Genomic DNA, 14,313 nt, shown 5'->3' on the forward strand with positions numbered 1-14,313 from the left:
AAAAAAGTTTGAGAAGTTTATTTTAGCATATACAAACACTGGACCCACACTAATAATTATCAGGTAGAATCTAGTTGTGATTCAATCTGTGCAAAACATTTTGGGCAAGTCATAATCTAACTTTGTCTCTCCACCCTCTCTAATTAACAAAGGGTGGGGCGGCGCCTGTGGCTCAGTGAGTAGGGCGCCGGTCCCATATGCTGAGGGTGGTGGATTCAAACCCAGCCCCGGGCAAACTGCAACAACAAAAAAAAATAGCCGGGTGTTGTGGCGGGCGCCTGTAGTCCCAGCTGCTCGGGAGGCTGAGGCAAGAGAATCATGTAAGCCCAAGAGTTAGAGGTTTCTGTGAGCCGTGTGACACCATGGCACTCTACCGAGGGCGGTACAGTAAGACTCTGTCTCTACCAAAAAAAAAAAAAAAATTTAATTAACAAAGGGCATAAAAAAAATTAAAAGAAAAAGACACTCCTAGAAAACTTTCTTCTTTTTTTTTTTTTAGACAGAGTCCCACTATGTTGCCCTCAGTAGAGTGCCGTGGCATCACAGCTCATAGCAACCTCAAACTCTTGGGCTTAAGCGATTCTCTTGCCTCAGCCTCCCAAGTAGCTAGGACTACAGGCACCCACCACAGCACCCGGCTATTTTGTTGTTGTTGTCATTGTTGTTTAGCAGGCCTGGGCCGGGTTTGAACCCACCAGCCCCGGTGTATGTGGCTGGCACCCTAACAGCTGAGCTATGGGCAACAAGCCAAAAACTTTCTAATTCTAATAGTAAATTCCTTTCTCTAAACATTTTACTCATTTCAGGTCTTCTCTTTTTTACCTAGGCTCCATATTGGACCATATTCATTTGGTAACCCTAGTACAACTTAATGAAAAAATACTAGGGCTGATAAATTTTTAGACATTTGCAAGATTGGCACGATCATCACTAAATAATAAAATGAATGCAATGTACCAACAACATTAATGTTTATTTTGACTTAGTAATTACTCTTCTGCAATTCTCAAGAACACATTCAGTGTTGCATACACACAAGAATTTACACATAACACAATTTTTCATGTTTAAAAGCAAAACAACAAATCCAAAAACAAACCGTCCACAGGATAGGACTATATGGCATACAAGTGAATATTATACAGTTATAAAATGTCAGGTTTTTCAAAGGATATTTAGTGCTGCAGAAAAATAACATTAAGAAAGAGAGAGAGAAAAAAAAGTATGATCCCAGGTTAGAAATGAAAATACTTTTAGTGCATTTTCCATCTTTTAAAAACAAAGATGTATAATTGCAAAAAATGTTATTTTTTTTTTTTAAAGGAATTACGAGCCAGTTCTTGTTTGGATCATGAAGATTGACTCATATAAGGAAAACTATTCTAAATTTATACATGTAGTCAAGGAAGAGAGTATCCTAAACAGGTGAGAGTGGCTTCTCCAGGAACACGAGGGCATGTATGTACCCTCAGCAACCCAGGTGGCTACTACCCTTAAGATTTAGAAGCTGAAATCTAATAGTGGCTCTCATATTTTATCATGCATCAGACTCACCCAGAGGGCTTGTTAAATCAGACTACTGGCTCCACCCTCAAGAGTTTCTGATTCAGTAGTCTGGGTGCAAAGAGAGAATATGTATTTTTGACGAGTTCCCAGCTGTAGTGATAGGAATGCTGCTGGTCCAGGGACATGTTGGAAATCAGTTTTAGTATAAATTTAGATCAGGCAATGGTCAGCAGGGAAAAAAATATAGATTAAAAACATTTAGATATATTCTTTTAATGATTTAGGGCATACACTCTCTTAAGTTTTTACTGTTTCCTTATGTATAAATTCCAGTATGATAGGGGATAGAGGAGTTGGGTTAATTCACACCTAACAGGTACAATGCACACATTCTAAGTGAAGGGCACACTTACAACTTTCACCCGAAATGTACAAAAGCAAATTATGTACGAACGTATACACCCCTGTAATAGTCTGAAATTTAAAAAAATTCTCCCGAAAGTTATTACTAGATAACTACAAAGCATTTCATCCATGTATTTTAAGCAAAGTACAACCCTGGCAAATGGAGAGCTCTCAGTGAAATTGAGAAATCTTACTGGCTTACAACCTGATAGAAAAGACCTGCACTATCTTTCCCATTAAACTTTCTGATTCAAATAGCATGTACAGAATATATTATTGTGTACTTTGTAAATCATAAAACCAGCTTATCTTTATATTTATGTTGTTAACATCTTTTCTGACATATTTCATTTTGACAAAGTTGATAAGACCACCCTACTAATCAAGAAATGAAACTGCTGAAAATGAACAGCTAAGGAAAGATTTTTTCACCCTTTGGAAAAGTACTTTCCAAAATGAACATATATAGCCTTTTGGCAAGGAGAAAAGGTACCCCTCCTGAAGCATTTACCCTTATCTATCTGTTTCCTATTGAAACTATATTAAAACTTAACATGTCACTCAAATTGAATTTCAAAGATAACAGTTACATTAATGTTTCCTTCACTAAATATGAGAATAGTCAAAAATTTCTAATGATTAACAGTATCAGCTTAGACATTTTCTATTTGAAACCTATTACTATTTCTGGACTACTCACGCTTTTGTTCCATTTCTTTCATTTCTTCAGGAGGGATTTTCAATTTGTCGACATGTTCTCTAACAACACTTGCCCATTTCTGTAAAGAATCCAAAGCAGTCCAAGGCTTTGACATATCAACAACGAGGATAACTAGAGTGTCCTTCAGGGAGATGGCATCTAGTGAAAACTTAAGGAGACCTTTGTGGTACAGGTCTCCATCTAAGATCCATACATTACATCTTGTCTGATCTACGACAGAAAAAGACAGTTACCAAGGCAACAGGCTTAAGTCATTTCATCATCCAACTAAGCTACTTGGTACTGGAGCGCATCTCCACAGGGGATGTCTGGCTTTGACAAAGTCTAACTATTCAGGTCACATCTACCAATTTAGTAAGGGCCTAAAATGAATTAACTGTCAACAAAAAAGTACCAGCATCCTCTACTTTGTATTTCTTAATCTATATTTCTTAACCTTAATCTGATATTTTTACGCTAGGCAGACAGAGCCAGGCATACTCAAAATAACAAAATGAGAAGGCAAGGCTGGGCTCAGTGGCTCACACCTGTAACTCCAGCACTCCAGGGGGATCTTGTGAGCTTAGGAGTTTGGGACTAGCCTGAGCAAGAGTGAGACCCCATCTCTCTCAAAAATAGAAAAATTATCCAGGCATTGTGGTGGGCACCTGTAGTTTTAGCTACTTAGGAAACAGACTCAGAGGATCGCTTGAACCCAGGAGTTCAAGGTTACTGTGAGCTAGTTGATGTCACAGCACTCTAACCTGGGCAACAGAGTGAGACTCTGTCTCTAAAACACAAAAATTAAATTAAAAAAAATTTTTTTTTTTTTGGAGAGACAGAGTCTCACTGTACCGCCCCCGATAGAGGCATCACACAGCTCACAGCAACCTCCAACTCTCCGGCCTACGCGATTCTCTTGCCTCAGCCTCCCGAGCAGCTGGGACTACAGGCGCCCGCCACAACACCCGGCTATTTCTTTGTTGCAGTTTGGCCGGGGTTGGGTCTGAACCCGCCACCCTCGGCATATGGGGCCGGCGCCCTACTCACTGAGCCACAGGCGCTGCCCAAATGAAAAAATTTTTAAAAATGAGAAGTGATCTATAAAAGAAAAAATGACTACTCAAATGAAAAAACTGAGATGACATTTTTATCAGAAAATATAAAGGTATAAAGGGAGTCAACAAAAATTAGTACCTCAGAGAAGAAAGATGCTTCAAAAATGACAAGAAGGCTAATATCTGGACACTAGAATACCCTAAGATGCTTAAAAGTTAGTATGCCTAAACATAACTATTTACCAACCAGCATGATACTGTAGTAAAAAAAATAACACACTAAGGAAAGGCAGAGACTAAGGTGAGGAGCAGTGCACCTCAGAACAGACTTCAGGAAACGTATCTTACACATAAATGACACTCACCATCCCTGTCTTCATCATGCACATTTAAGTACAAATATTCCAATCCTCTTCCTTTCTTGTATTCCTCGATTCCCTGAATTTTTCTTATTAAGCTTGTTTTTCCAGCTCCATCTTCACCTAGATACATATAAAAAAGGTTAAGTCTTTTTAATTATAATATAGATTATTTAAGAATGCTTTATGGTGTCAAGTGAAAAACTCAGCTGAAATTAACTTCAATTAAAAAGGTAATCTGACAGAAGATAAGCAGGCAGCTAGCTATAAAACTGAAGCAAAGACTCTATCACCACCAGGATTCTTTCTCCCAGTATTACTACTCCTCTTATGAAGATCTCTTCTATCATCCTACAGATGGCTTCCTCTGTGGGTAATTTTCAGGGGATGGAGAGCTGAAGTGAGACGCCACAGCTTCAGAAAGCTCTTTTTTATTTTTCAATTTTAATCACTCATCTTTATTGACAGAATAGGCTCCTAGGCAGTACATACTCTCAGACACAAATTTAAGGTTCTGTTTAACAATAAAAAAAGCACAGGATGGAAACCAAAGGAAATGTTTTTAAACACCAATACCTTAAAATTATGTCCAAGCAGAAGGACCAAGAATAAATTAACTCAACTTATTTATTTACAAAACTATTTATCAAGTAATTTTTTTATAAGGGAGCTGCCTCAATGAATTGCTTTAATCAACTGTATAGCTTATTTTCTATAATTCTTAGCTGTGATAAAAACTATGTGAATGAATGTACCATTAAATTAAGGGATGTTTCCCCAAACACCAATAGAAAAGTTTGAAAACAAAACTGTCATTTATTTACAAAATATCAATTGAGTCTTCTGAATGAGAAACAACATCTATTTAATGTTTGGGCCATTAGCCCTTTTCAATCAGCCTCATTCACTCCATTCATCCCAAACTTAAGTTACGAAATTTCTGAAGTGAAAGTAGTTTTGAATGCCATCGCAATTTAATCTATGAAGAAGAAACGACTCTCCTACTGGGCTTTCTGCATGAAGAATCTCAGGTAGACTCTTAATTGGCCTCACATGAGTCATGTGCTCACTCACGGGCCAATTATGGAGGATGGATGATAGATACATCATGACTGACAAGGACAGCAAACCATGACCCTCACCAGAACCATGAAGCCGTAAGAAACATGCAGCAGCAGCAGGAGAGAGAGGGAAAAGACAGGAACAGTAAGTGGGGCAAGAAAAAAAATAGAGGGAATATACCACAGATACAAATTAAAAAAAAAAAAAAACTTTAAAATACTAATGACAAGAAATCACGTGATTTAAACTTGGCACAAGTAAAAAAAGTTTAAAACTGGGCTAGCTGTTCCATGTTTTGGTGAAGGTTTCTTTTCTTTCTTTTTTTCTGAGAAAGAGTCTCACTATGTCGCCCTTGGCAGAGTGCCGTGATGTGACAGCTCACAGCAACCTCAAACTCTTGTGCTTAAGTGATTCTCTTGCCTCAGCCTCCCAAGTAGTTGGGACTACAGGCGCCCACCACAACGCCCAGCTATTTTTTGGTTGTTAGTTGTCATTCTTGTTTGGCAGGCCTGGTCTGTGTTCGAACCTGCCAGCTCCAGTGTATGTGGCTGGCGCCCTAGCTACTGAGCTACAGGTGCCGAGAAAGGGGAAGGCTTTTTTATACTGTGAATATTTAAATGCTACATGTTACTGTTTCATGGACTTAATATTTATAGATATAAAACAGAGCTTCTTAGATCTAAGGACTTATTCCTAGAGATCCATCAGTTCTCTGGGAATTTAAAAATTGTTTTCATTTTCATGTTAAGCTAAAACTATACATATATAAACACGTATGTGTGTGGGAGTGTGTATATATAAAAAAACAACGTCTTCTGAATGACCACCTTTATATCTGAATGCTGCCATATCTGATTGCAGGGCCTACCTCTGCACTAGTGTTTATAATACTACTGGTGCCAAGGTGAGGCCAAGAACAGAGGACAGAATGGATACACAGGCATGTCAAACTAAAGTTTCCCAGAGCCGTCAATACCATATTCAATTGTACTCGGTAGACTGGTTCTTTTTTTCTTTTTTTTTTTTTAAAGAAGTCTTACTGTATTTCCCAGGCTAGATTCAAGCTACTACTTGGGCTTAAGCAATTATCCTGCCTATGCTTGCTGAGTAGCTGGGACTACAGGCACACCCCCACTGTAGCCAACTACACTAGGTTTTTTTTTTTTGTTTTTTGTTTTTTGAGACAGAACCTCAAGCTTCAATGCCTGGGTAGAGTGCCGTGGCATCACAGCTTACAGCAACTTCCAATTCCTGGGCTCAAGCGATTCTCCTGCCTCCGTCTCCCAAGTAGCTGGGACTACAAGCGCCCGCCACAACGGCCAGCTATTTTGTGGTTGCAGCCGTCATTGTTGTTTGGCGAGCCCAGGCTGGATTCAAACCTGCCAGCTCAGGTGTATGTGGTTGGCACGGTAGCCGCTTGAGCCACAGGCACCGAGCCTATGCTAGGTTTTTTAATGAACCATTTCCCAACAGTTCATAGTAGTAAGTGTGAACTTAACAGGCAGTAAAGAATTTGACATTAAGATATACAATGGAAGTGAAATCAGAATATAAAAGAAATAATCTGAACTCTTATGTTCACTGCAGCATTACTGACAATAGTCAAGATCTGAAATTAATCTAGGTGTCTACTAACAGATGAACATTTAAAGAAAACACAGTATAAACAGCACACATACAATGGAATACTACTTAGGAAATCCTGTCATTTTTGACAATATGGATGAACCTGAAGGAGATAAGTGAAATAAACCTGACACAGAAAGACAAACACTGTATGCTCTTATTCAGATGTAGCATCTAAAAAAATTAATCTCATAGAAATAGGAAAACACTGATTATCAGGGACTGGGATGGCAGTGGAGGAGGGGGATGAGGATATGGTAATAGGTTAGATTATAAAATTTCAGTTAAATAGGAGTAAGTTCAAAAGATCTAGTGTACAACTTGATGACTATATGTTAACAATATGTTGTATTCTTTTTTTTTTATTTTTTTATTGTTGGGGATTCATTGAGGGTACAATAAGCCAGGTTACACTGATTGCATTTGTTAGGTAAAGTCCCTCTTGCAATCATGTTAATATGTTGTATTCTTGACAAATGCTTAAAAAACAAAAAAAGAAAAATGCTAGGAGTGGCTTTTAAGTGTTCTCATCACAAAAATGACAACAATGTAAGGCAATACATATGTTAATTACTTGATTTAGCCATTCCACAATGTGTACATATATTTCAAAATGTATTATACATGAAAAATAAATACTATTTTGTCTAATTAAAAAAAGAACTTAAGATTAAAGGAGTTTTGGGTACTAATTTTATAATGTACTATTAGACCATCAAAACAAAAGATTAGGTTAAAAACAGTAATATCTATGATAATGACAATCCTATGATGATCATGTTTAAAATAGAATAACCAGTGAAAAATAAAATACTTAAAATATTTCTGTCTACTATTAAACCCAATACTGGAATTTAATTTCAGTAAAACGCCACTTTTTAAGTTAATGTTTATATTCTGAATTTTTATCAGTCCCATAGTTTTATGGCATTTAATTTATAATTTCTGATTGTGCAGTTGTTTGGGAACACCTCAGCAACTATGAGCATTAGACTTTATAATAAAAATAATTTAGGCTGGGTGTAATAGCTCACACCTGTAATCCTGGGACTCTGGAACGCCAAGGTAGGAGGTTTGCTGAGGTCAGGAGTTCAAGCAAGAGCCTGAGCAAGAGCCAGACTCTACCCACCTCTACTAAAAATAGAAAAATTAGCAGGGCATTGTGGCACACCCCCTGTAGTCCCAGAGACTCAGGAGGCTGAGGCAGGAGGATTGCTTTGAGAGAGGATACCCGAGAAGGGTGAGGTCTAGAAGAACAGGTCTTCTCAAGGAGACCACAAGGATACACATGCAGGGTTCTCTCCACAGTGACTCAGCTCTTGGGAATTTGTAAACTTAACTTCCTGAAACTCGGAAATTTCCAAGTTCTGTGAAATCCTGTAGTTCTGTAGGGGCGGGCATAGCATCTCCCGCTTGATTCAAACTGGCCAATGAGAAGGGTACCTGTGGGGTGGAACGTTTTGATTGTCAATAAAAAGGGAAAGACCAAGACAGTCGGGGAGCGCGGTCATTTGGAATTCTTCTATGCCGTAAGCTCCCGGCTGGTGAATAAAGCCCTTCCTCTTATAAACGTGGTGTTTGGGTGCTCTTTCTCTCCGTTGGGCCTTGTCTTCCTGCAACATTTTTGGTTCCCTGACCGGGAAGTGAGATCATCCCTGGAGAGAACATGCACCTGGTAGCTGCCGCCAATTTTTTGGACACCCACGTGGGGGCCCGTGATCGGCCTGGGCGACGTGAAACACTGAGCACACCAGGGAGGCAGTTTGGCCTCCCTGTGTGGAGGCCTCGACTGGGCTGAGAAAGGACCCCGTCGGCGGGTCTTGAAGGAGTCAAACACCGGGAGGAACTGGCATGCGGGAACAGGTACCTACACAGGGAGACGTCTAAGGCATGGTATGATCGATCTGGGGATCCCACTAGTTTTAGTGGAAGAGGAGCCTGATCAACTCCTTGGGCATTAGATCGTTGGCAGGCCTGTTGAGAGGTGTGTGAGAGTGTGTGGCTGTGGTGTGACTGAGAGAACTCCGAGGGTGGAGTTGGACCTCCCTTCACAGGGCCTAGGGGAGTGTCTGTTTGCCTCCTATGGCTAAGTAGCAGCTCGAGTGGGAAATCGAAGCTGCCCAGGTTAAGAAATGGGTTGGAATTGTGTGCATGTGCATGTGCTTTGAGAATGACTGAGATGGGTAACAATAGGTAGGGTTTCGCCCCCCCACCCCATTCATGGGGTGAAACGAATGTGTGAGTGTGCCCTTCTTCCCTGCTCCAACTTTGCCCCCTGGCTATTCTGAGAGAAACTGGAAGTTCCAGGTTTTCTGCTTTCTGTCTTTGGTGGCGGTCATGTGGCCAGGTGGGACATGGGAGAAAATGAAAAGACATTAGAAAGAATGCTGTTGTAATTTTGTTACTGGAATTTCTTCAGTGAGTGATCTCAGGAATTTGAGAATTGAGCCCATGGGCCACAGATCAGTAATAAAATGGCATTTTGTTGGATTGAGGGGCATGCAGAGAGAGTGCAGAGTGCCAGAGCTGTTGGCAGAGGGGTCGTGCCTTGAAAAGTGTTGTGGTTCAGGCAGTCCAGTGAGCGCTGGACGGCCCTTGAAAATCTGGGGAAGAGAGTGTAAATCTCATGCTGGACGAGGCTGTATCCATATAAGCAACAGATCTCCAAGGTGAACAGCCTCTGGAAGGGGGAGGAGACAGATCGGAGGTTTCCTGCATAAGTCCTTTTTCTAGGGGTAAATAATTGGCCCTGAGAGATTTTTTGGCCAGGACTTGTATGTAGACGGAAGCAGTTACGTGACAGTGCAAGGTGAGCGGCGGCCTGAGTATGCATTGGTCACCTTAACAGAGACTGTGGAGGCTAAGCCCCTACCTCAAGGAACACTGGCTCAGAAGGCTGAGTTAATTGCCTTGACCAGAGCCTTAGAACTAAGCCAAGGAAAAAGTGTAAATATTTTCACTGACTTTTCTGACTCTCCAAGTGCATGGGCCATTATACAAGGAAAAGGGACTTTTAAACTCTGGGGGAAAGGACATTAAGTATCAATAGGAGATAACTTTAGTTGCTAGAGGCAGTATGGAAACCCCAGAAAGTGGCAGTGATGCACTGTCGTGGACATCAAAGAGTTGCTTCCACCATCACTAAGGGGAACACCGGAGCTGACACTGAGGCAGAGGGCTGCCTCCCAGCCATACCAGGTGTCACAAGTGGCTCCCCTCACCCCATGGGTTCTGGAGCATGGGTTTGGCAGCAGAGGGGAGCCAGGAAGCAGAGGGAGGATAAATAAAGATGCCAGATAGACGAGTAGCTGTCCCCCAGATTCTAGGAGCCACTGTGGTGACAGGAGTATTTGATGAAGTTGCTGGGCCAGTACTTCTACATCTCCCACCTGGCAGCCCTGGCCAAAACTGTCAGTCTACAGTGTGTCACTGGCAGCCAGTTCAACGCGTGCCAAGGACCAACGGTATCCCCAGGAATCCAGTCGTATGAAGCAACGCCCTTCAAGGACTTCCAGGTAGACTTTACTGAAATGCCCAGGTTTAGAGGGAACAAGTACTGGCTGGTGATGGTCTATCAGCCTTGGAATAGGTAAAAGCCTTCCCCACCGGGATAAAAAAGGACTCCTGAAGTAGTAAAGTATTGCCCAGAGAAATTGCCCCATGATTTAGGCTGCCACTCTGTTTTAAATTTGACAATGGGCTAGCCTTCATAACAGAACTAGTGCAAATAATAAGCTAAAGCTTTGAATAATTTATAGGCCTCAAAGCTTAGGCAGGATAAAGTGCATAAACAGGACCATAAGAGCAGAAATTGGTAAACTCTGCCAGGAAACAAAGCTTAACTGGATGCAGGCCTTGCCACTGGTGTTGTTCAAAGAGGCCTCTGTCAATTCTCTGCAATTTAGCAGCAACTCCTAAAAGAACTGGGAAAGACTGAACTGAATAGACAAAAACCCTAGAAAGAGAAAGGAAAATCTCCACTGGGGGAATTAACTGTGTTCTGTTTAGTCTTTTGTGTCTGTACATCTTTTCTCTCTCTGGAAGATCAAAGGGACCAAGTCTAGGTCTGGAATCAGAACCTGGTCCCCCTGAAACCAAGGTAGAAAGGACTTTACACCATCATTCTGACCACACACACAGCAGTGAAGGTGGAAAGAATCCTCACCTGGAGTCATCACAGATGGCTGAATAGGGCTTCACTGCCCTTTGGAAAGTAAAGGTAACTTTTAAGACAATCAACATGCCTGCTCCAGCCACATACTGGGAGCTGGCTGGTCAACGCATGGCTGAAGCCTGAGGAAACTCCTCCAGGGACTTGACTTCATTGGACTTTGAACTTTGGGAAAAGGGGAGAAATGTCACAGGGAAAAGTAAAAACTCATATGTATATTAGCCCACCACTGTGGTACTATTAAGGCCTGAGCAGAGAAACCAAGAAGAGTGACAGTCCCTAAAACCTCAGTGCTGAAAAGTAATTAATATTGGCACCTACAGAAATAAGCTGATATTGAGACTCCAAATTAAAATATACTGGAGTCTCAAAAGGGGGGAATGAGAGAGGATACCCGAGAAGGGTGAGGTCTAGAAGAACAGGTCTTCTCAAGGAGACCACAAGGATACACATGCAGGGTCCTCTCCACGGTGACTCAGCTCTTGGGAATTTGTAAACTTAACTTCCTGAAACTTGGAAATTTCCAAGTTCTGTGAAATCCTGTAGTTCTGTAGGGGTGGGCATAGCATCTCCCGCTTGATTCAAACTGGCCAATGAGAAAGGTACCTGTGGGGTGGAACTTTTTGATTGTCAATAAAAAGGGAAAGACCAAGACAATCGGGGAGCGTGGCCATTTGGAATTCTTCTATGCCGTAAGCTCCCGGCTGGTGAATAAAGCCCTTCTTCTTGTAAACATGGTGTTTGGGTGCTCTTTCTCTCTGTTGGGCCTGGTCTTCCTGCAACACTTGAGCCCAGGAGTTTGAGGTTGCAGTGAGCTATGATGATGCCACTGTCCTCTATCTGGGGCAACACAGAGAGACTGTCTCCCCCTACCCCCTCCAAACCATTTAAATCATCATGTGAGGATATCTAGGGAAACTATATTTTAAAAGGAGTCTGAGTCTGCTCTAGAACTAGAATGAAAAGAATCAAGATTACTTGTAGTCTTTACTCTTGACAAACTGTCTCCCAAAAGAAGTCCTACAAGTGGGCGGCGCCTGTGGCTCAGTGAGCAGGGCGCCGGCCCCATATACCGAGAGTGGTGGGTTCAAACCCCGCCCCCGCCAAACCGCAACAAAAAAATAGCCGGGCGTCGGTCGTGGCGGGCGCCTGTAGTCCCAGCTACTCGGGAGGCTGAGGCAGGAGAATTGCCTAAGCCCAGGAGTTGGAGGTTGCTGTGAGCTGTGTGACGCCACGGCACTCTACCAAGGGCAATAAAGTGAAACTCTGTCTCTACAAAAAAAAAAAAAGAAGTCCTACAAGTTGGGTGGTGCCTGTGGCTCAGTAGGTAGGGCGTTGGTCCCATATACTGAAGGTGGCGGTTTCGAACCCAGCCCTGGCCAAACTGCAACAAAAAAATAGCCGGGCATTGTGGTGGGCACCTGTAGTCCCAGCTACTTAGGAGGCTGAGGCAAGAGAATTGCTTGAGCCCAAGGGCTCCACCACCATGCCTATTTTTTTCTTTGTTGCAGTTTGGCCAGGGCTGGGTTCAAACCCACCACCCTCGGTATATAGGGCCGGTGCCCTACTCACTGAGCCACAGGCACCGCCCGACATATTTGATTTTTAATACTTTTGAGTTTTGTTTACTTTTAAAGAGACAGGGATTTCACTATATGTTGCCCAGGCTAGCTTCTAATTCCTGGGCCCAAGAGATCTTCCCACACCTCAGTTTCCTGTGTAGGTGGAACTCTATGCACGTGCCACCACACCTGGCTACTTTAAAGCTTTTTCCCCAAAGCAGTTTATAAGATCTTTCAGGGCAGGAATCAGTCTTAGCCAGTTCCCCAGGTGACTCAGTAAAGTGCTCTATGCACAGAATGCCTCTAATAAATGTTTGATGAACAAAGAGGTAATCTGTGAAGTCTTTCTAACAGCCACTATGCTGATTAAAAAAAAAAAAAAAAAGCCCAAAAAGGTTAGCCTATGATCACTCACTATTAGTGACAGAGTCCCATACCAAATTTTGGTCTTTTCTTTTTCCTAATTCAAGGCTCCTTTCTGTTTTGCATTTTCTCAGTGCTTTTGCTGACATTCTCTCTCACACAACTTCACACTAGCTAAATTACCACTCTACTGGCTTATACTGTGAGACCACCTCCTTAAAAGTTGCCCTAATTTTTATACATCAGACATGTATACATATGTATCAGTACAGTATGCCAAGTTCCTTATGTTGATCACCTCCATATGTTGACCAATTTGTTATACTCTCTTGGATTTTATGCTCAGTAGTACCTCTGTTAAGTTACTGACCCAAGGAATCGTAACAACATAAGGAACTAAGCCTACTGTACTGATTGATACATACATGTGATGCATGTCCAATCTATGAAAATTAGATCAACTTAGAGAGGTAGTCAATGCAGGGAGGTGGTTAACTATGGAGGTTCTACTGTATATGGTTACATCCTATTCTAATAACCATTATGAGATCATTAATAATCATAATCATGCCAAAAGAAAGCAGTAATTAAAATCTATTTACTGGCTCGGCGCCTGTGGCTCAAGTGGCTAAGGCGCCAGCCACATACACCTGAGCTGGTGGGTTCAAATCCAGCCTAGGCCAGCCAAACAACAAAGATGGCTGTAACAAAAAATAGCAGGGCGTTGTGGTGGGCGCCTGTAGTCCCAGCTACTTGGGAGGCGGAGGCAGGAGAATTGCTTGAGCCTAGGAGTTAGAGGTTGCTGTGAGCTGTGATGCCACTGCACTCTACCCAGGGGGACAGCTTGAGGCTCTGTCTCAAAATAAATAAATAAATAAAAATAAAATCTATTTCCCATAAATCCTGGATCTTTAATCTCAGTTCCTCACAAGATTAACAGTTCCAAAATGAACACTCATTATTTTTAAAATCAGCCCTCTCAAAAATCTACGCACTCCCTTGACTAATTATTGTAAGTTATTTTTCTGATCATTTCTCAAGTTCTTCTATTGTGTAGATCTCTTTTTTTTGGAGACAGAGTTTCATTCTTTGCTCCAGGCTACAGAGAGCCTTAGCATCAGCCTACCTCACAGCAACCTCAATCTCCTAGGTTGCAGCAATCCTCTAGCCTCAGTCTCCCAAGGAGCTGAAAATACAGGCCCCTACAATACTCAGCTATTTTTTTTTTCTATTTTTGTAGAGACCAGGTCTTGTTCTTGTTCAGATTGGTCTTGAACTCCTGACCTCAAGTGATCCTCCTCCCCTGGCCTCACAGAGTGCTAGAATTATAGGGGTGAGCCACCATGTCCAGCAACACTGTGTATCTCTTAAATTTTCCTACTTGCAATAACACAAGCTACTAAGTTTAAAAGAAAAAAAAAATCTAGATTTCTTACATGTGGGAATTAAATAGCCTACATCTACATTAACTAACTGCAATGTGCCTTAAAACATTTTTAAA

The 14,313-nt window shown here is 41.7% G+C and overlaps 1 protein-coding gene across 1 annotated transcript in view; it reads right to left on the reverse strand.

Moving 5' to 3' along the window:
* Positions 1 to 14,313, reverse strand: part of DYNC1LI1 (dynein cytoplasmic 1 light intermediate chain 1) — a 40,085-nt gene that overhangs the window by 21,116 nt on the left and 4,656 nt on the right. The window contains exons 3-4 of the mRNA XM_053599586.1: positions 4,035 to 4,151; positions 2,612 to 2,842 (exon numbers count right to left, since the gene is read on the reverse strand). Coding sequence (XP_053455561.1) covers positions 2,612 to 2,842; positions 4,035 to 4,151 — 348 coding nt within the window. The remainder of the gene's footprint in view (positions 1 to 2,611; positions 2,843 to 4,034; positions 4,152 to 14,313) is intronic.

The sequence above is a fragment of the Nycticebus coucang genome, chromosome 8 (genome assembly GCF_027406575.1).
Source record: "Nycticebus coucang isolate mNycCou1 chromosome 8, mNycCou1.pri, whole genome shotgun sequence".
Lineage (NCBI taxonomy): Eukaryota > Metazoa > Chordata > Mammalia > Primates > Lorisidae > Nycticebus > Nycticebus coucang.